General features: G+C 48.4%; 1 protein-coding gene across 1 annotated transcript in view; it reads right to left on the bottom strand.

Moving 5' to 3' along the window:
- RHCE (Rh blood group CcEe antigens) overlaps window positions 1-22781 on the bottom strand; it is a gene marked incomplete at both ends in the record, with an annotated part of 36006 nt that overhangs the window by 11452 nt on the left and 1773 nt on the right. Inside the window, 6 exons of the mRNA XM_080802893.1 lie at window positions 2397-2530; window positions 4691-4828; window positions 6510-6676; window positions 7432-7582; window positions 11944-12094; window positions 15710-15896. Coding sequence (XP_080659019.1) covers window positions 2397-2530; window positions 4691-4828; window positions 6510-6676; window positions 7432-7582; window positions 11944-12094; window positions 15710-15896 — 928 coding nt within the window. The remainder of the gene's footprint in view (window positions 1-2396; window positions 2531-4690; window positions 4829-6509; window positions 6677-7431; window positions 7583-11943; window positions 12095-15709; window positions 15897-22781) is intronic.

Here is a 22781-nt window from a genome sequence, read left to right as displayed (position 1 = left end):
ACACCCTGTGGGCGGAGTGAATGAAAAGCCAGCCTGGCAGTCCGATGACACCACGCCCATAAACAGTTGCTCCACGTGTCACACTGAGTGGTCTGACTCCCAGCTAGTCCTTTGTCCCTCTTTCCTGCAGAAGCCACAGAAGCAAGAATCATCATGAAGATAAGAGGGTGAATCCTCAGAGCAGCCCCAGGACGCAGATCTTATCCTCCCATCATCATGCAGACCAAAACTGAAACTCGAGGAGTTTCAGTATACCGTGCCTAAGGTCACACGGCTGGTAAAGGGGACCGCCGGACAGTCCCTCCCTGAAGCCTCTGCCCTTGACTTCCAGCTGACCAGAGGCTCCCTAAGAGGTGTCATTTCTGTCGCTAGGCCCTTCCCTTGTCTGGGTTCCTGCAGAGGAGAGGGGACAACTACTTGGTCCTCCACAGTCCCATCCTGGCCCCTGTTCTCAACCCTTCCCAACTCCCAGCTCAGTGATAGCCCCTGGATGGCTTGCACTTGGCCACTATCTGCAATCAGGTCTTTGTTTTCCTGGAGAGTAGTTTGTTAGTCCTTGTAAGCAGCACACCTTTGGTCGGCTGACCTTTGTTTTCATTTTGTTCTTTGTTTGTTGTCTGCTCTAGGCTAGTAGTCTCAAACTAGTTTGCAGGAGAATCCCATAGAGGGCTGGTTGACCCACAGGTTGCTGGGCCCACGCCACTAGGTTTCTAACAGTGTAGGTCTGGTAGGGTAGGATTTGCATTTCTAGCAAGTTCCAGGTGATGCTAGTGCTGTGGAGAACCACTGCCCTAAGAGAGCCACAGAAGCACAGAATTGGGGAACTAGAAGTATCGGTGGTTCAGAAGGCAGAGGTTGGCTGCCCACGAGCAGAATTTGGCCCACACTATGTTTCTAATGATTCTGAATCTCTTGCCAGTGCTTGGGAGCGCAGGTGTGTAACTCTGGATTTCTGGCTTCTCTTAAAAAGTCATTAGATCTGGGGACACTGAGCCTGGGTCCTGGCACTGTCATGGCTGCCTGGTGCTGATTTCAGACGAGTCACCCATGACTTCCCAGCCTCTTCTCGCCGCTCTTATTTTGTAATCTTACCTGCCTGGCCCCTGTAAGCACCTGAGCTTTACAGAGAAGGATTTAGGGGCTCCGAGAGAGGAAAGGATTTGCTGAGTTGCACAGCTATTAAAACAGTGGCAGAAACACCATGGGAGCCCATCACTGAGGCGTCTTCCTTCACACAGACCATCTTCTCCCCACCTGGAGGTGGGATCCCTCTTACCCCAAGCAGTTCAAGGAGCGATGTCTCCCACGCCGTACGTGATTCCTAGAATGTGGGGCTGTGGCCATCTCTGTTGTCAGAGCTACAAGGGACCCAGCCCTCCATGACTGCTCTGAGATGCCTCCAAACACAATGAGCTCCTCATCACCAAACTCAGGTGCTCATCACCTGGACAGCCATGTTCCAGCCAAGGGACTTAGGACAGGTAACTCCCCGTATGTACCATCTCTTAGAGTATGGTAATAATCTCTCTCAGGGTGGTGGCGAGGATTAAATGAGATGATACGTGTGACGCTTTTAGCCTAGGGCCTAGCACCTACAAAGCAGCCAATAAACAGTGGTGATTATTACCAGTACTATTATTATTGTTCTCACTGTAACAGGTCATCTGGAAAAATCTATCCCTGTATCATGCTCAAGTCACTCTTTCATTTTATGTGAGCCACACCTGGAAGATATTCACACAACCTCTGGGAGATGATAGCCGGGGCTAAGGTATGTCAAACCAGTCACTGGAGTCCATTGTCTGGAGGAAACAGGATCTGATCCTAGTCCCGAGGCCCATGTTCCTGCCTCATAGCAAGACCTTCGCCAAGCTCCTTCTCTCTCTGGGCCTCAAAGATGGTCTGTGCTTAGCATTCTTCTACGTTAAAGTATTAAATACTTTTAACCACAAGGGGCCTGGCCTCAAGCAGCCTCCAACTACCCTATGAGGGGAGGCCCTGTTATGACCTGCGTTCACACCAGCCCATGCGGCTCACAGAGATTAGGTAGCAAGCCCAGCTAGCAAGAGGTCAAGATGAGTCTGACTCCATGACACGCTCTTCACCATGACCTGAAAAAACCACGAGGGGTTAAACCACAGACCCAGCTGGCTTGGGCCCCATCAACCTGCTCTGTCTGCATTTAGGGGCCGGACTCACAACTGTCTGCCTTTGACCAGCACCCAAGCCGTCCTCTTTGGAAAGTAGACATGGCCTGGAGAGGCAGAGGCTAGGCAGAACGTATCCCTAAACGTGCCGAGGCCCGCTGAGTGCCTGGCTCCAAACGCACGCATGGCTTGGGGCGCATTTCTTCCCGAGCTGGATCACATGTGAAGGGGATATACCAAGTCACCTACATGGACTTCGTGGTCCAGTTGACCTCATAGATGATCAGCAGAATGTAGGTGATTCCGCCGAGCAGACCTGGCAAGCCGAAGGTGTAGTGCACGCCGCAGGTGTCGTGGGTCCCCAGCACCTGGTTAAAATATCCCTGGAACAAACATCCGATAAGCAGCTGTACATGGAAGACTGACAGCCCCTCTCCAGCCTTTCCATGGTTCCTTGGCCTCCGGGGCCACCCACGGGGCTCAGGCTTTGGGGCTCCCCTCCAGCAGGGCTCCTCAGACCTGAATGTGCACTTGCACCACGTGGGGAACATGTGAAACTGCAGGGTTAGGTTTAGTGGGTCTGGGGCCTGAGATTCTGCATTTCTCACAAAGTTCCAGGTGATGCCAATGCTGCTGGCCCCCTGACCACACTTGGGTCTAGCCCCGGCCCTACTCACACGCGGGGCTGATACTTCTGTATTGTGAAAAGGCTGTAGGATGTTCAGCAGCACGCCTGGGCCCCACTCTCGATATGCCAGGAGCAGCCCCCGCACCGTGTGTTAACCAAAATGTGTCTGCAGATATTGTCAAACATCCCCGGAGGGTGATTGAGACCCGCTGGTCCAGCCCAAACGTAACTGCCATCCCAAAGTCACCATGACTAACGAGAAGAAAAGCATCTGACCGCGCTCTGGACTCACCTTCAGCATCCTTTCCCTTCACCACTTAGCCTCTCTGGGGGACCATGAGCCAAGAAATGTGGATACGAATGCAAATAGGACATGTGAGTTTCCCCCTTGGGGTCCCCCACTGTCTTCAGAATAAACACCCTGAGTATCTCCCAGCTCTCAGGACTGTGGTCCCACCACACTCCCAGGTGAGCCCAGTGCTGCAGTGTCTGTTTCCTGCCTGGGCATTCTGTTCTTCTCACCACTGAACCTTGGAACACACTGCTCCTTCTGTCTGGGATACATTTCCCTTTACTTTGCCTGGCCGGTATCAGTCATCTGTCAACACTCGGCTGAGACAGCCTCTGCTCCAGGAAGCATTTCCTGATCCAACTCAGGCTGGCTTAGATGAGCTGTGTTATGTTTATTGGTCCATTGCCCTCACTACACCATAGCTTGGGAAGCACGATACGTGTTAAAACATCCGTGAGTGAATGAATGAAGGGACAGATGCATGAATGAATGAATCATCTCTGAACTGTTCCCCCAGTGATGGAGTCAAGGAAATAGGCACAAAGAAAGCAATGGACATCCAGCCTGATGAGAATTTATGCAGGTTTCCCTGCATATTTCCGCCTTTCACCATAGGGTCTCAAAGCACAGGAGACAAAAGATATTCATTGCAATTCCAAAGATGAAAAGCAGACTGCCCCATCACTGGTCAGATGAGACGTTGGTACAGTTTCCCTGGATTGCAATTGCCTCCTTGAATACCCATTATTCATCCAAATTCAGCTTCTTGAGCCATCCAAAAGTCTCCTCCTTTCTCCTCTACCAAGGCTTCAAACCCACAAAGACTTGCTGCTCTGAAATTACTTCTCTTCAAAGTGTATTATAACAAATTGGGTATTGTGGAGTATGCTGGTATTATCAGTACTTGTTGGATGTTGAAGGAAGAAAAGTCCATCCACTTAGAAGAACCAAACAATCAGAAGTGGGCATGACCTCGGTTAGCCCAGCATCGCTTTCTGGCTGCTGCCCCTCCCACCCTCATTCACAGGGCTCATGGACAGCAGCCATATATGTACGTTATGCTCCCGTCCCCCACACTCCCAGCCAGAGATAAGCACCCTGTCCAAACTAAACCCATGAGTCCCTTCTCCAGAACACTTGGGAATGGAGCCAAGAAATTCCATCTAGCTGCTCTCCTAAAGAGCAAGACTACATTCCACCACGTAGAGCATGAGGAGAAGGGGAAGGAAGTCTACAGAGTGGGAATAAAGCAGATACTCAGGAAAAGCAAAGAAAGAAGAGCGGGGACCGCTTGGGCTCCCCACAACATTCCTGTCCCTGGTGTCAACCATTCCTGGGTTCCCAGCAGCATCCCTGTCCTTGGGTTCTGTCACACCCCAGTAGCCTTATAATATTCCCCCCTGTGCCTGAGCAAAGTTGAATGGGTTCTGTTCCTTGCTCCCAAGATCCTAACAAATACACAGTACAGCCTGGGAGGGGGGCCCCTCACCCAAGCTCCGAAGCCTGCCTGAGAAGGTGCCAATGCCTGCCTACTGCAGCGCGTGGCACCACATGACAGCCCACCATGCTCCCAGGGCCCTGCAGGTCTAAGCCAAATCAGGTGTCAGGTGCCCAGCTCCTTACCGGCAGGCACAGGGCTCCCCCGATGGAGATCAGTCCAGCCATAAGGCCCAGCACCATGGCAAGCCAAGGAGAAGTGATCAGATGACACGAGGCACCCACAGCCACACCTCCAGCCAGTACCGCATTGTGGATATGAGTCTGCAGAGAAATAGCTTGTGGGCGAATGAAGTGAGGTCCAGAGAGGACAGCATCTTGCCCAGAGTCACTCCATAAGCTGGTAGCCAGCAACACTGTGATGTCTTCCCTGCTTCACTGACTCTGAAACCATCCCCTCCTCTCTTGCTGAGACTACATGACCTTCATCAATGGTCTTATCTTATGACACCTCTCAGGCTCAGGGAGCAGTCACCCTGATGAGGAGGCACTGAACTTGAAAGTGTATCCTAGCCACCCTCACACCTGTTAGTGATGTGTCCTTGGGCACTGAGCCATTCATGCTTCAACTTTTCCACTAGAAGAACGGGGTTTTGATTGTACCTGCTTAATACCACTATTGTAAGACTAAATGAGTTACCACATGGAAGACTCTGGGTCAAGGACTCAAGAAATATAAGCCGGGGTGTCTGGATGGCTCAGGGGGCTAAAGCCTCTGCCTTCGGCTTGGGTCATGATCCCAGGGTCCTGGGACCGAGCCCCACATCGGGCTCTCTGCTCAGCGGGGAGCTGCTTCCCCTTCTCTCTCTGCCTGCCTCTCTGCCTACTTGTGATCTCTGTCTGTCAAATAAATAAATAAAATCTTTTTAAAAAAAGAAATATAAGCCATTTTTATTGTTTTTACTATTTTTATCATTATTATTGACTATTTGGGGCTTATGTCCCCCTGTCCTACTACCCAGCTTTAACCAGCTAGCTCTCGTTCCTGGGTCATATCTCCACTATGTCCTTTTTTCCTCCAGAACTGGGGCCTTGCTTTGCTCTCATGCTACTTCCCTCTGCCCCCTCAACTCCAACCAGGTCTGGGCTCTGGGGCCTGGCACCAGCTTCTGGGCTTCCCTGACCTTCGGGGCACACCTGCCTCCCTAGATGTCCCCACCTTTTCTAATCCAACTCCCTGCCACCATGGAGCTCCTCCAGAAAGGTACCCACTCCCCCTAGTGCCTATCATGCAGGGCCATGTTCTGTCCACTCTAGGCCCTGTTGTCTCGCCAGACTTTTCCCCACCACCTCTGGCTGGCTGGCCTCATAGCTGATCATCATGGAAACTTGTTTCATCTTTAGCTCTACCCTTTCACCCATCTCTCTCCCCGAAACTCACACGGTCTCCTGGCTACATTCATAACATGGCTAATGTTTGCCCAGCGCTATATCCCCCACAGAGCATGTTATGTGCGTTGTCTCTTAATTCCCACTTTACACATGAGCTAGTTGTGGCTCCCAAAGTTTAAGGGGCTTGACCCGGGTCACACGGCTAGGGTAATAACATCCTTCTTTACCTCCAATTCTATTCATCCCATTCTTGAACTTTCTTAGGGGAAGAAGAGAGCCTGACTGATTCTATTCTAGCTCTTCTCTGCTGACTCTTGCTCATGGTGGCTGGTAACCAGCAGAAACAGGGTTCAAACATGGGTCTGTTTGGTGTCAACACTGATAGGCTTAATCACTCCCCTCAGAGAGTCTTTGATCATTTCCTAGTCTCCAAATTCCAGTTCCCATTTTGATAAGCCAGTGTCCTTTCTGATACCCCAGGACACTGCAGAAAAAGCTCTGTCACCCAGAATAATTTTTCCCACCCTGTGGGGCTGGTTCTGGGACAGGGGGCATGGATATTTGTCCAGCCTAGAAGACCTGAGTGTTGCCTGAGGGGCAGGGCCATCCTCACCATGTTGATCTTCCTTTGGGAGTGAGCCAAGACTGACACAGAGATGGCTGTCACCGTGCTGGCCGCGAGAGCATAGTAGGTGCTGAACATGGCATTCTTCCTTTCTGCTGGAGAATCCAACAGAGCGGAGTTGAAACTCGGCCAGAATATCCACAAGAAGAGGGTTCCTGGGGGTCAGAGAGGGTCATTGGCCACAGCCAGCACTGCTACCCCAAACCCTGAGCCTGCAGGGGCTTCCTAGAACAGGCAAGTCTCAGCTTTGTCCCTTTTTAGCTCTGTGACTTTTGGGACAAATCATGTCTCCTCTGAATTCCCAAGTTGAAAGGGCCCAGCTAACATATTTTACAAGCAAAAACACGAAGGCCCAGAGAGTTGAAATCACCAACCTCTAGGCCTCCCGAGTCCAGCCTGTGATGGCCAAATGCTTATTCTGAAAACGTGATGTGCCACTTTGATTTGGCCTCATGGCTGGTTGTTGGGTCACCTACTGTCCAGCTCACTGCCCGATTTCCTCTTGGCCTCTCCCCCAGTCTAGCTTCTACCTTTCTGGTGCTGCTCTGCCTGATACACCTATACTACTGTTCTCTTCCCCACACTGTCCCACTGCCGGCCTCTGATTTCTCCACTTGTCCAGTTCCCTCCCTTCACATGAAGACAAAAAGATGAGACAAATTGATTTAAACTCAAAGGTAAGGAGTGGCCCATCTCCTGTGGATATTAGTGAAGAGCCTTGCCCTAGAAGGGATTGTGAATCCATCCAACACTACTTGGGGAGCTGAGTCATCACGGAGTGGCTCCAAGCACCCCAGGCAGGTTGGTAAAGGAGGGAGATTTTCCCACAGAACCACTGGAGAACCTCCCAATCACTCCCAGGGTGAGACCCCCCTACCCCCACCCCACACACACCCCACCTTGTCCTCACCCAGCATGGTAAACAAACTGGACCTCTTTTCTGTCTGAGTCTTCTCCTGCTCCACTCTCTCATTCAGAGACCTCGAGAGGAACCAGGCCACCATCAGCCCAAAATAGGTCGCAAACACGTGGATGTGCATCATGCTTACGTGGGCGTCCACCTGCAACAAAGCCAGCAGGGCGGTGAGCTCCGGCAGCCTTCGCGCATGCGCCAGTCGCCTGTACCTTGGAGACCATTGGGAGATTCACCTAAGCTCAGGAGGTGTGTCTTGGAATCATGGCACTGGTGTTTGGAGCTTCCCCTGCCTAGCAGTTCCCTTTTCAGAGGGGACCTAGGAGCAGCCACGTATTTATTCCAAAGAAGTTGCTGGTTGGCCTTATCAGTCGCTATTCACTGTTTTTGGCTGAGATCTGTTTAGGGGAGACAAAAAGTCACACGGATGTGCACCCCCACTGCTTCCTACACTTCAGCAGAAATTATGGAGCGATGAGGGATATAAACTTGGTGGCAGGAAGCAGCCAGATTTGTTATAATACCAAACTTGCGCCTTTAGTAAATTCTTGACATAGGCTAATTTTGCTTTATGAATATCAAAGTTAGTAATATCAAAGTTAGTATCAAATAACCACTTAGCAGACTATTAGCAAGTCCTGTCAACTCTGCCTTCAAAAGATATCCAGAATTGGCAGAATTGTTACCACCAGGTTTCCCTGACCCCACCTTGATTTAAGCCCCACCATCACTACCCCCAAATTATTGCAGTAACCTTCTAACTGTTCTCCCCATTTCCACCCTTGTCCCTGTACAACTACTTTCCACACAGCATCCAGAGTGACCCTACCAACATCTGTCACTTCACGGCCATCTCTGTTCAGAATTTTCCAATGGTTCCTCTCTCACTCAATTCAAAGTCCACGTTCTGGCTATGACCGGTAAACCCTGTGTGACCTGCTCTCCCCTAACCTGCCTGACTTCATTTCCTGCTCCACTCCTGACACACTCTCCTTGCTCTTTCTCAAACCCATCGGCATGCTCCCACATCAGTCTCACTTCACTCCGGCCTTTCCAATGCCTGGAATGCAAGGTGGAGGAGTGGCCCACCAGGGATGCAGGCAGTAAGGGCATGCATTGCCTGGAGAGAATTTAAAGCAATAATAAAAGCTATTAGAAGTCTGTCTGCTTTTTATTATCACCACGCGCCAACAATTCTAAGCAGTGTGGGTGATAAAATACTCCTGGAAGAGGCAGGCCATTCCCACCCCTCTGCCCTTGACCTGCCACTGTGCTCAGACAACTACTTGGCTTGTGCACTCCTTACCTTCATGTCTCAAGTCAAAATTATTTACTAGAGGAAGCCTTCCTTGGCCACCTTGTCTAACATTTTATCCCCTCTCAACTCTTCTTAGCCCCTTTCTCATTTTATTTTTTCCCTATGATACTTATCACTATCTAACATGCTGTACGGTTTGCCTATGTGATTGCTTATTGGCAATCTTTCCCTCTGGAATGGAAGGTCCACCACAGTTGGATTTTTCCACTGCAGAAAAGATGCCCGGTACATAATAGGCACGGGATAAATATCTGTGAAAGGAATGAATGAATGGGAAGGATACATTCACACATTTCAGGCATACATGAAAATGAAGTTGCCTGTAGTCTTGCATTTTTAATGTTCGAGGTCCCCTCCCGGAACCCAGGAAACACACGTGGGGACGACTGACGTGGAACCCTGAACTCGTTTCTGGAGTTGCCACCACTGAAACAACTCTGGTTGCTGTCTACGGTCCCCCGCCCCGAGCCTTATCCACTCAATAAACCCTGGCTGAACTGACGTCTTGAGGTGAAGCAGCCAACCCTCAAAATCAGTGCTGAACGCTCCCCTGCACCAACTAAACTAGAGAGTCAAAGCCGCAAAAAGAGGAGATAGATGGCTTTCCATCGCTGCGGCCTTTTAATGTAGGAAAACGTTCACCACGCGCGGCCTGCAGCTACCGGTCCACCTCTTGCCACGTGTTCACCGCATGACCCCGCCCCCAACGCTTGCTGCAGCTGATTGGACCAAAGCAGACACGGTGGCGTGAGCCAATCAGGATCTTTCTTACTGGACCGTAGCGCTGGGACCAGCTGATAGGGAAGAGTGTTATTTCCCGCAGGACCCGGGAGTTAGAATCCCGGAAACGAAAGGGCTGGGAGAGAGCATGTTCTCCACTGAAGAGCATGCTGATGTGCACAGAAGTTAGATGTACAGAGAGGAATAGAACAAAAAGATGGAGAGCTTGAACTACCTGGGATTTTAAAGACTTCTCATAAGCAATTCCAGTCCTGAGTCTGGCTGCGATTGCTGGCTGCTATTCCTGCCCGCTTTCTGCCTTAAAAAAGCTCCAGTGCAGTTTTCTTCCTTGAAACCAAGAAGTTGCAGTTAGCCCTTATGGTAAGCAGAGAGAAAAAGCAAAAAAATGAAAGTATGTCTGGGTGACTCCGTGAGCCCATAGTGAAATGAAGGAATGAAGGAATGAATTAGTGCATGCATGCCTGAATGAAGAAGAAAAGTGAGTTCTTTCTTACAGCAGAATGCTAACTAATGGTTGTGGAGGGGAAGATGGAATTAGAAAACCAGTATTGGGGGCGCCTGGTTGGCTCAGTCCCTAGAACATGCGACTATTGTTCTGGTAGTTGTAGGTTTGAGCCCTATGTTGGATGTAGAGACTAATTAAAAATAACATCTTTTTCTTTCTTTTTTTTTTTTTTTTTTAAGATTTTCTTTATTTGTTTGAGAGAGAGCATGAGCAGGGGGAGGGGTGGAGGAAGAGGGAAAAAGCTGACTCCCTGCTTAGTGGGGAGCCCAATGTGGGGATTTTTCCCTGGCACCCTGAGATCATGATTGAGCCAAAGTCAGATGCCTAACCAACTGAGCCACCCAGGTACCCCCCACCACCACCAAAAAAGAGAAAGAAAACCAATATTGACAATCATCTAATTGATTCAGGCAAAAAAACAAAAACAAAAACAGAAAACAACAGATGCTAAAGTCAGTGGGTGAAAGTTTGATAAGAAACAGGATTTGACAGACTTTTGTCTCCCTCACATGATGCTTATTAATTACAAAGGGGAAAATAGTAACTTTACAGTGGAAAAGCCTGGACATCTTAACAGGTGACCAGAATTGTCCACTGGGCTCAGTAATGGGCCCAGTGGACAACATGAGTCTCTTGATACATGCACTGAGAAGGACACAACATCACTACTTCTGTGTAATTCCTGCCAAAAATGCACACCTTCCAACTAATCATGAGGAAACAGTAGACAAACCCACATCCTACAAAATAACTGGCTTGTAACCTCAAAACACATCAAGGTCATGAAATATCAAGAAAAACAAAGAAACTTCCAGATTGAAAAAGTTTAAGGAGGCATGAGAACTGAATGCAAAGTGTGATGGACCAAAAAGAAATATATATATAGATATATAGCTGTAAGAGGATATTATTGGGAAAATTGGTGAAATTTGAATAAGATAATAATATGTCAACATTAATTTCCAAGGTTTGCTAATTAAATGATGATTATGTAAAAGAATGCCCTTGGTTTTTTTTTTAAAGGTTTTATTTAATCATTTGACAGAGTGAGAGGGAGAGAGAGCACAAGCAGGGGGAGCAGTGAACAAAGGGAGAGGGAGAAGTAGGCTCCCTGCTGAGCAGGGATCCCTACGTGGAGCTCGATCCCAGGACCCCAGGATCATGACCCAAGTGGAATGCAGATGCCTGACCAACTGAACGACCCAGGTGCCCCAAGAATGCCCTTGTTTATAGGAAATATACGCTGAAGTAGTTAGGGGTTAAAATAAAGTCATATAGACAGATGAAGAGAACCAAAAATTAGTAAATAATAAGAACTTCAAATCTAAGCTTCTAGACCATTGTTCCTTTTTTTTAAAGATTTTATTTATTAAAAAAAAATAAAGATTTTATTTATTTATTTGACAGAGAGACAGCGAGAGAGAGTATGCAAGCAAGGGGGGAGAGAGAGGGGAGAAGCAGGCTTCCCACTGAGCAGGGAGCCTGATGCAGGGCTCAATCCCAGGACCCTGGGATCATAACCTGAGCCGAAGGCAAATGTATAATGACTGAGTCACCCAGGCGCCCCTAGACCATTGTTCCTTTTCCCTCCACAAATATCTCCAGCACCCTTGAAGGATGCATCGGCAGACTACACTCCTTGCTGATTATCCACCTGCCTCTTGGTCTCTAAAGATTTCAGCACCTGCCTTACCATATTTCTCTCCATCACTCCTCTAGGTCATCATCTTGATCCATCCAACTCTCTCTGTTCCTTGATCCTGTCTCTTCTAAGAACTTGCCAACATTAGACTTCTGCCACCCATATGCCCTGTCAAACTTTAGACCTTGTCATCACGAGTGACTGCACCACCACCAGTTAAAACCAAATGGAGGTAGTACCCACACCCGTCCACCTCCACACCCCTCCTCCCCAAAGTCCCCTCCTCACAGCATCGTGACTCACATTGAGGTAGTGCCTGTCAATCATCATCATGGTGACAAAGACCGTCACCTCCACCAGTGCCATCAATGTCAGCTGCAACAGGTTGGTCTTCCCCAGCACGGCACCCGCTGAGATGAGCACAGACATAGCACTCATGGTGGCTAGCTTAATTCTGGGGGAGAGAGAGACAGGAATGACCGAAAAGGATCCTCTCATTCATTATTCATTCATTCACTCATTCAACAAGCCTGGCACTGTCTAAAAATCTAGGGACACGGTAGGAGAAGAAGGAGACAAGATTCCACCCTCATGGGAACTGACGCTGCCCCATCTGGGGTCTCCGTGGGCTTCTTCCCCCATCAGGGTGGCATCAGGGCGAGAAATTGATCTGCACATACTCGTTCACACCGAGGCTATTCTGAATTTCTCATAGGAATATCATGGTGAGTTACAGAGGCTGATTGTTCCCTCAAGACCCCCTTCTAGTGTCTGACAACTGAGATTCTGCCCACCGCTTCTCTTCTGTCTGCATCTCACAAAGATGCTCCATAGAGGGCGCTCTTCACCTGCTGGCCTGCCAGCCATTCAGCAACCGGCCTCCGTCTCCTTGGTCATGGAAAGACAGTTTAGAAGTAGGACAAGCCTGCTTCCAGTCCCAGCTTTTTCACTTGAGCAACTATTTAATCTCACTGAGCTTGTTTCTTCATCTGTAAAATAGGAGTGATAATCATATTGATCTCATGGTAGTGCTGTGGGGTTTAGAAGGAATATCTGTGCTTGTGTGTCCAGCTCTGTGATTGGCACAAAGAACTAATTCAGGAGTAGAGGCCCACATTATTAGCACTACTGCTGATTCCTTACTTCCCTTGATAAATGAGCTAGCTCAGTATGGGGATTTAGGCGAAAACAGTTCGTTTTCAAGGCACTTATGATCCAGCTGCAGAGACGGGGCTGACATTGTGAGTCTGTCTGCTAAGACTATCCGTGATATTACGTGGCTAGAGGGGTTCACTGGAGTGAGAGAGCAGTGTGTACTGGACTCATCAGGGAGGGCTTCCTGGGGGAGGTGGCAATGAGCAGAATTAACCATGGTGGTTAAACCAACCCACTCTCTCCAGGCATCTTGCTCTGAGACCAACTCCCCTCCCTGATGGTATAACCACCACTACAAAATAATGATAATTTGTTAAGCATTATGTATAACAGGCTTACAACTACACCACCTCATTTAAGTTTTAATCTTCTAAGTGGCCCTCTAGAAATGGAGGGTACCATTCAGTACCTCTACATTACAGAAAAGGACACTGAGACTAGAAGAGGCAACTCTTTTGGCCTCAATGTTAGCTAATGACAAATGTGAGGTCCAAACACAGTTGGCCTGGATCTAAAGCCTGTGTTCTGGAGTCTGGACACAGCCTCCCCAGCATTTGCTGCCAATGTAGTACCTTGCTTAAGGCCCAAGGACTTCAGAGGGACAATCAGCAGAGGGTCAAGGGCCTGGAGAAGGAGTCTCATAGGGATCGGGCGTTATTTAGAACAGGAGTTACACAAAATTTCCTTGTGACTGGCCATGTTATGTCTTTTGGTGAGTGTTCACTTAATTGGCAAGAGTCTAATTCAAGAGATGCGTGCTGGTGGTAGAATGTCAGACCCCAGGGGCCGGTTGGCGCTGGGGAGTTGTTGAGACTGTGAAGTGCACGGTTCAGGAGTGCAGTCTCCAATCCAGCCAGCCTAGGTTGGTCACCCTTCCTGGCTGTGTGATCTTGGGCAAATTACTGAACCACTCTGTGCCTCAGTATCCTCATCTGCAAGGTGGAGGCCAGGTCTGTGAAGCTGTCATAAGGGTAAAGTGAGTTAATATGTGTCAAGCACAGTAAGAGGGTTGCTTATGGCTACTGATCCTCCAAGGGAGCCCTCCTGAACCTCTCAAAATACAGTGTTAAAAATATCACAACTTTCAGGGTTCCTTTTATTTTCATTTGGTTTCAATAACCATTACTGCAGGAGGAAAATGAAAGACAAAGCTGAGCAGGACAGGCCCCTGCCCCGAAGGGACTGGTCATCAGTGACTCAAGGCAATTCAGTGCCAAGTCAGGCAGCACAGTGTGGGTGAGGCCAAGGGAGAAGGGGAGGACCCTGTCGGGAGGCAGGCCTGGGCACCGCCCCCTGAACCAGCCAGGTCCTTGGAAAGGTCGGGAAGGAGCTCATTGTTCAAATCTGTGAAGCCAGTCCCAGTGGGGGTCACAGCTGGGAGGATCCAGGCTGTCAAGGGTGGGGCAGGGGAGCTCACTCAGGCTGCATATGGCCTCTTCTTGTCTTCCTGGACTGAGTCAAAAACAAGTTGGCTGCTGTGGGCGAGGTACCTTAGAAGGAACAGCCCAGTTAGGCCTGCACATTAAGGGGCAAGAGGCTGAAGGTTTGTGAGACATTAAGCCAAGGCAGCAGGAAGGCCGGACCAGGGCCACCACTGTCAGAATTCTTTCAGACAGTAACCTTTGCCTCTTCCCAGCTGTTTTTTGGCTGTGGGGGCGGAGGAGTGGGTATCAAATCCCCATGGGGATTAGCTCTAAAACTTGTTAGAAGAAAAAATGTGGAGGGTTTTTTCAGGGCCAATAGGGAACTGACTTGTCCATTGTTCATGTCATAACCACCCTGGAGGGTGTGGGAAGGGGTTGCAGATAGTAAAAAGCTAAAACCATTGCCACCACTTAGCCGTGTGACCCTTGGCAAATGCTTTATGTTCTCTGAGCCTCTATTTCCTTGCCTGTCCACTAGTCAGACCCCTACTGGAAGGGTTAAACAAAATAATGTTTGTGCACTGCCTGGCACTGTGCCTGGCTCGTGGGGAGATGGTCAACAGCAGTGCCCAGAGGTTTAGCAGGTTTCAGAGGGATGGATGGAGTGACCTGGAGAGGTGACCGTTCCCCCAGATGCCTAAGATGGGATTTACCATCATCTGGGCAGGACAGAGATTCGGAGTTGGATAAGAGCAAAAACACTGTACAAGGTAACTTTTACCGAGTTTCTCCTGTCAAATACCAATGCTTTTTTAATTATTTTTAAAAAATTTTTTGTCCTTTTTTTTTTTTTTTAAAGGTAGGCTCCATGCCCAAATCCGGCTTGAACTCATGCCCCTGAGATCAAGGACTGCACGCTCTACCAACTGACCCAGCCAGGTGCCCCATGCTAATGCCTTTTAAAAAAAAAAAAAAGTGTACAGTTTGATGGATATAGATATCTATCCCCTTGTGTAACCATTACCCAGGATAACACAGAGAACATTTACTGTGCCTCATAAGGTTCTTTTGTGCTCCTTCCTAATCAATAACCATCACCTTCCTCTAGCAACATGGTTAATGTTGTTAGTTTTTAGAATTTCATATATATGCATTTAAATGGATCAAAGGTAATTTAAAGGCATGGCTATTTCTTGTTCACTGATATTTGAGGACCAAGAGTACTTCTTTGTTTTCAAGAGACTGTGACATTTCTATTTCTTTTCTGTAATCTCTATTAATTTTTCTTTGAACCCATATTGCTTATGTAACTTTATAATATCATACTCAATAATAAAGAAAGAACTTAGAGAGGGCTGGAGATCTGGGCCCAGGGTTGTCAGATAAAATATAGGATTCCCAATGCAATTTGAATTTTAGATAAACAGTGAATAATTTGTTAGCAGATATCCTCGATATTGCATGATTTCGAGGGGACTTCCCAGCTCTTCTAGAACGAGCCCTCTTGGGGCCCATACCCTCAAGAAATGATATAGCTGTCATCTGGTTACCTGGACAGTTTGATGACCACCTTGTTCTGGAAGTGCTGATCCAAGAAGCCATCCATCAAGACTGCCCACTGCACCCCTAGGGCCAGCAAAAAGAGGTTGAAGGCCACGCTGCTCCAGCCATATCTCCGCAGAGACAAGTTGAGGAAGCCAAAGCCAAGGGCCGCCATGATGGTCACATCCTGGAGGACTGCCCAGGAGCAAATATGGAGAAGGAGCAAGAGAAGCAGACAAGATAGAAAGTTAGAAATCAGAAATCAGAATTTATAGAGCTTACAGAATTAGAATTTACATACATTCTGTAGGAATTTATGGGACGGCAGCTGGAAGGGATCATTAAAGAGGGCTTGGGCAAGTTAGTTTGCCTCTATGAGCCTGAGTCTTCTCATCTGAATAATGGGGGCAATGCATACCAGGCAGGGTTGAGGTGAGGATACAATGAGCTAATGCCGGTGAAAGACAAAGGCAGGGCCTGGCCCATAGTGAGTGCTCAGTAATTGTGGCAATTACTATTATCATCAAACTTAACAATACGAACATGGATAAAGCATCTGAACCAGTGCTTGGCGCACAGTTGACATCGAGTAAAGGTTATCACTGTGGCTCCTGGGGAGCAGATTTTAACCTGATCGTGCGCATGAGAAAGGAAGATTATGAAAGCTGATGACTCGGCCCAAAAAAGAGGGGCAAAAGGAGACTCGGAGGTTCTTTGGTAAGAACCAAATTGCCTTTGCAGAAAGCAGTTCTCTCCCTTTGTCCCTTGCTGGCAGAAAGCACCAGGGCCATCTGAAGAACCCTCCCCTTTTCCAGCCTTGGACCCTGTTCAGGGGCTGCTGCGGCAGGTGAGTACGAGAGACCCGCCTAACGGCAGCGAGAGGTCACGCGAAAGGGAAAGGGTGGATGCTTTAATTCCATTCCAAGTTTGAAAAATGGGTAGTGGCTTGACAAACTTGGGTTCGAAATCAGGAATCTGGAACTTTCTAGATGTGTGGCTTCATCTAGTTATTTAAAGTCTCTGAGCTTAGTAATAGCCTATATTTATTAAGTGTTTGCCATGTAGCAACACTGTTGTTGTTTTTTAAAGTAATCTCTACGCCCAATGCAAGGCTTGAACTCACCACCCTGAGATCAAGAGTCACGTGCTTTCCAGCCTGCCGCTCCTCCCCCCCCACCACCACCCCGGTTTTAATCACATCACACAGACCAGCCTGCTTCCTTCTCCCAGCCACCCTTCAAGGTGGGTGCTATTATCACCATTTCACAGATGTGAAAACTGAGCCACAGAGGAGTTAAGTAACCTGCCCGAGCTCTCCCAACCGGATTAAAACCCAGATGATCTGCTCCGAAGCCTGTGCCTTCACCTACCACACTATCTGTTCTTTGTCTTCTCATCTGTTAGCAACAAACACCAATTATTTTCCATGTACAACCGCCTGGAGAGAGAACTTGATAGAATTTGTCCCCCCATGGGTTATTATCTCTGAGTTTGGGAGGGTTTTCCTTGTTTTTTTTCTTGGTGTTTAAATTTTCTACAAGCACGCAGACAATAAAAACAAACAAAACAAAACACACACACAGATGAAAAATAGCATAGACTTCAAGTTTAGACAGTTCTGTTTGATCCCAGCTCTATCCTTCCCCATTAGGTTAAACCATATTAAAATTGCCAACATTTGACCATTTTTGACCTACAAAAATGCTTCAACCTCATAGCTGCGTGGCCTTGTAGGTGGCTTACTTTCCTTACTTTCCTCATCCACTAAATAAGGGCAATCATGCCCACCTCAGAGGGAGCCGAGAGCTGAAGGAGGTGATGTTTTGTCCAAGGGCTTGGCATAGCACCTGGTGCAAGGAGGATGCTCAGGAAATGGTGGCTGTCCCCCCTCCCGCCACCACCATCCACACCATCACAGTAATAAGAACCCACCTGGTCTCCGCTGGCTTCTGGCCCTGGCTCTGATAATGACAAGGAAACACTCATTTCCACAACTCTCCAAAGTCTCAGAAAGCCCCTTCAAGTCACGTTTAAATTTACCTTCACTGAGAAATGCACAGGGTCTTGTGTGTGAGACATGGGTGGGGATTGATGCTCCCTAAACAATCTGCTCACACCAGGACCTCCTGAGGTGGTCCTGAGGACCCTCACCCCTGAGGACCTCCAAAGGGTCTGGGAACTTGGGGAGTGGGTGAGAAATGGCATTGATTCCACTTCTTGCCCCTTCTCCTGTGCCGTGGGGGAGAGGGAGGTGCAGGCAATGTTTCTGTCTCCTGCTTACATCCTCTTAAGAGTGGGGGTGACAGGACATGTTTTGTATAGGGAGTTCCTCTTGGGATTGCTCAGATTCCTTCAGGAGCCAAGCAGGAAACTCTGCGTATGAAAGGCGCAATGCATATTTGGGAGCGGTAAGGCCCGTGGCCAACTAGAGACAGCACACCCAGCCATCTCGTATTAAGTCCTGCTGTTAAAGCAAACACACATCTGCCCAACAGCAGCAATGCCGTATGCGTGGGGTCCACCACATGTGTGGGGAGATCCTTTCATTTTCCTCCCATTTCACGGAAGCAGACCAGAGAGAGCCTGTGACTTCCTCAAGACCGCACAGCATGCTAGCAGCAGAGCCATGCTCTGAACTCCAGGTACAGTGCTCTTGTTTGTCCCCCGAGGGACCCCATACAGGTCCCCTCCCCTCTTGGGGCTTCAGTTTCTCTCTCTGTAAACATGGGAGTGACTTGGTACTCTCCATGGCCTTTACAGCTCTGGCATATTCTGGGGAGAGAATCAGTGGGTGGGGGGAGGAGGGTAACCAGGATAGGGCAGAAGTGGGGCCCTAAAGATTAGAGAGTCCGAGGATCTGGGCTGAGGGGTTTATCAGGCACAGCTGCCATCCCTGTCGCTGCTGCCAGGCATAGGAGCTCAGGGCCTTCCTCCCCAAGGCCCCACACTGTCCCTGAGGGAGGAGCTGTGCTCCACCTGTGGGACGAAGTCAGGGGCAGTTTCTGGCAGCTATTGACAGACAGAGCCCATTCACCCCCAATGGGTGAGTCAATAACATGAGATTTCAGGCCTCTCTTTACTCTCTGCACCCTCCCACTACCTCACCCAGCCTCCCCCCCACACACACTCCTCCTCAGTCTCAGCATGGGAGTCCCACTTCAGGGCTGGGTCCCAGCTCAGGGCATCCCCAGTGGTGCAAGCCTCCCCCCTCAGATTCTGCGCTGCACCCCAGATCAGCTGCTGGGCTGATAGGCAAATGGACTCTAAGGTGTTGGCTGGTGATAAGGTGTGGAAGTGCTACAGGGGCCCCAAAGACTGGGTCCCAGAGGGGAATTCTACGGTTGAAGACAGTTGTTCCGGAGAATGTTATGGAAGTCCCATGACTTGCAGGAAGAGTCCAAGCTGAGGGTCCGGTGGTGTGAGAGGAGGCGATGATGACCAGCATTGTAGGAGCAGCACGAGTGTGGTGCCCTCCACACACCAGGCACCGTTCTAGAAGCCTTCTGGCTTTCACCTACCACAGCTTCATGCAGTAGGTACTATTTATTACCCACCTCTTACAGGTAGGAAAGGGAGGCCCAGAGAGGCGCTGTAACTAGCCCAGGTCACACAGCTAGCAAATGGTGAGCGATCAGAATGCTGACCATCTGGGTTTAACCACGATGCGTCATGCCTCCCCACATAGCACACGGGGTATAACAGTGAAGACTCTGAGTCAGGTTGTCAGGGTTCAGAGCCTGCCTCTACCTCTGTGTCCCAGCTTCCTAATCTGTAAAATGGGTATGAAACAATGGCACCTGCTCAGAGGATTGCCATGAATACTTTCACTGGCTCATGCAAATCACTTAGCCTGGCACTGGATATGCAGAGTTAGTCACTATTATAGTGTGCCTGCCACTTGTTGGTTATATGACTTTGGGCAAGACTGCTCCCCCCTCCTCTGGCCTAGCTGCCCCTGTGATTCTAGTTCTGTGTTTCCACCCACCTCTGCTCCTTCCTCTGGCCTGTAGACACTTAAGCACCAACAACTCTGAAGCCAGAACCAGCTTCTGGCCCTTAGGATCTAGGCTCAACTTCCACACTCTTCTATCCACAGCTGACTGGAAAGACCTCTGCTGTCCCAAACTGGGACCATCCATAGAGGCCTAGGCTGACTTCTGTTTCCCAGTAGCCTCTACTCCCACCCTACCTTCACCCCTTCAGCATCCTGGAATAGAAAAAAGATGTCCCAGTCAAGGGGGCAGCCAAGGCTAAGATGTGGAGCATTGTAGGATTTGGGGGTATTGTGTTTACACGTCAGTGGAAAAGCCCCTCTTGTCTTTTGGTAGCTCTCCTCCCTTTGGGGAGCAGAGGGAAGGGGGGACCTGGGTAGTATCCACAGTGTAAGGTCTAGTATGTTCCCCCAATGTGGCAGTCCAAGAGCAGGCTCTGTGTGTAGATTGTTATAGTAATGGCTCCCAGTGAATCATGCCTTCCAGTATAGACCCCACCCTCCTAGGTTGGGCCTTGTGATTTGCTTGGGCCAATGCAACATTAGTCAACATGTGACAAACAGAGTTTTGAAAAGCACCCACTCATTAGAGCTTATCCTCTTTGGCTGCTATAACTCTTCTGCTGAACCACTTAATCACAATCATGAACAAATTAACTGATTGCTTTTTTCAACCATTAAGTTTGGGGGTGGTTTGTTATGCAGCAATGGCTAGCTGCTACACTCTGCTTCTCCTAAGCATCTTGAAGTCACCTCAACCCCAAGCCCAGAATGAATATATCATTGTTCATTTACTGTCCAACCTGTTCGTCCCCTTCTGCTTCTGTTCTCAGGAACCAGCACTTCCATATACCAAAGCACATGTCTGAAACCATCCTTAAACCCCTCCTTCACATCCATCAGGTACAACTCGTTTGATCTCCTAGACATCTCTTGAATATTTTGACACCTTGCCTCTCCTTCGGTGTCCCTCCCCATTTGGCCTCATCACTGGCTGTGCAGACCAGTGGTCATCAGCGTAGGGAGCACACACCTCAGAAGGTGCTCCAGACGATCCCCAGGGGCTCCTGGAAGAAGATACTAGTCCTTCCAGTTTTTATAAAACTGTAAGAAATTGAAGTCTATTCATAGTGAAAATGAATACTCTTAATCTGTCTTTATGTGTGCTCATTCATTCAAACCTTCCAACAATAAATTGAAAAAGTACTGTTGTCACATGATCCAGGTTGAAATGGGGGCCAAGGGAGATGGAATAATTTGCCCAAGGTCTCGCAGCTAAGGGGCAGAGGCAGAGGTTAAATCAGTCTGGCTCCTGCGTTTCTCAAACTCTCATGTGGGTAAGAATTGCTTAGAGGGCTTGGTAAAACACAGTGTGTTGGGCCCCACCCTGAACATTTCTGATCAGGAGTTATGGATCAGGGCCCAGGAATCTGCATTTCTAACACATTCCTGAGGTGTTAGTGACTGAGGAGGCTAGTCTGGGGACCACACTCTGAGAATCACTGATCTGGGCTATTCTACCTCCAAAGGGCCTTGGTGAAGTTTGCAGCTCTGTAAGTATTTAAGACCCACACTGACCCAGGAGCCTTCCCTGCTCGCTCAGGATGTCAGACAGTTTCTAGTCTCCTAGCTTTGGAGGGAATGTTGGGTCCCGGGGGGAAGAGGGTGATGTGTTTCTCTGTATTCATCAGGTTGCAATGAATGGCATGGTTTTGTTTGGCTTTTTGTTTTCAATTTAATTCTTTATTATGGAAAACATTAAGCATATTCAAAAACAGAGTTGCATGGTGAATGTCATGTACCCATTCCCAGCTTTGATGACTGTCACACAGGGCTGATCTGGTTTTTATTATCTTTTCCACTTCTTTTCTTTCTTTCTTTCTTTTTTTTTTCTTTCTGGCATAAAGCAAGCCCCGGCCATTGCTTCATTTCAATATACCTCTCTAGCAGATGGGGTCTTTAAAAAAAGCCCCACCATGCTATTATCAGACTTAACAAAACTAACAACAATTCCTGTATACCATACAGGATTCATGCTGATTGCCTCAAAAATGTCTTTTTGGAATTGGCTGCTTTGAATAACATTGACTTCACATTGACTGGATTAGATCAAGTGAATTGACACATTAGGTAACCTAGTTTTAGCTCAACTAACCTTCACAAAATGGACTAACAACACCTGCCTAAAACCACAGAATGAAGACAAAACCATAATGGCAGCCAAGCGTATGAAAAAAAAGGGCAGAGTGATGTTTCTTGTGCAAACCCTTCATCCGTCACATTCAAGGTTAAAAAAGTCAGTCTAATTAGGTCTGACAAGAAGTCAACCAGGAGAATTTGCAGTTATCAAGAAAACTCTAGGAATGGATTTGCAGCCACTCTCAGTAATGGGAACAATGGACCTTGCCTTGAGATTGACGGGCGCTATCAATCATCAGTAATTTGAAAATATTGTATATTTCATTCGACCTCTTCCAAATTTTCTAATTTGTGTGTATTCTTATGATGTACAAAACATATTCATGCAGCTGTACTGGGTGATGACATGTAAGTATGGTACATGCTTGAAAGATAGTGTGCATGATCAGAAGCATTTGAAGCCCTCTGGTCCATACTACACACAAGCCACATGCTGGTCTCCCACCTCAAGTCATGGCCCTTTCCCCTACCCCCGATTAGCCCTGGAATGGCTTTCTCCATAACCTGAACCCAAACTTGCCACACCCCTGCTTCCTATCAGCTCAGCAGCAAGATGGTCAAGCTCCTTATTCAACCAGTGGGTCCACGATGCCCTACTGCCTTTTTTGGGCTCCAGTGTTGCAGTGTTAAGCCCTAACCTAGTCCACTCCAAGGAGTGCGCACACCAACTCTTGCTGTCCTCTCTCTCTGGGTGATGATCCATTTTCACATGGTTAACTCCTACCAAGCCTCCAAGACATGGCTGGTCAGTTACTTCCTTCTAGAAGCCTTCCCTGACACCATCAACTCCCCTGCCTGGGTTGTAAGCTCTCCTTTGTGCTTCCATGTAAAGTGAGTGTCTGAAGACACTTTCTTTCTTTCTTTCTTTTTTTTAATTCTTATTTTTATTT

The sequence above is a fragment of the Martes martes genome, assembly GCF_963455335.1.
Source record: "Martes martes genome assembly, chromosome: 4".
Classification (NCBI taxonomy): domain Eukaryota; kingdom Metazoa; phylum Chordata; class Mammalia; order Carnivora; family Mustelidae; genus Martes; species Martes martes.
This window is presented reverse-complemented; position numbering and strand designations above follow the sequence as displayed.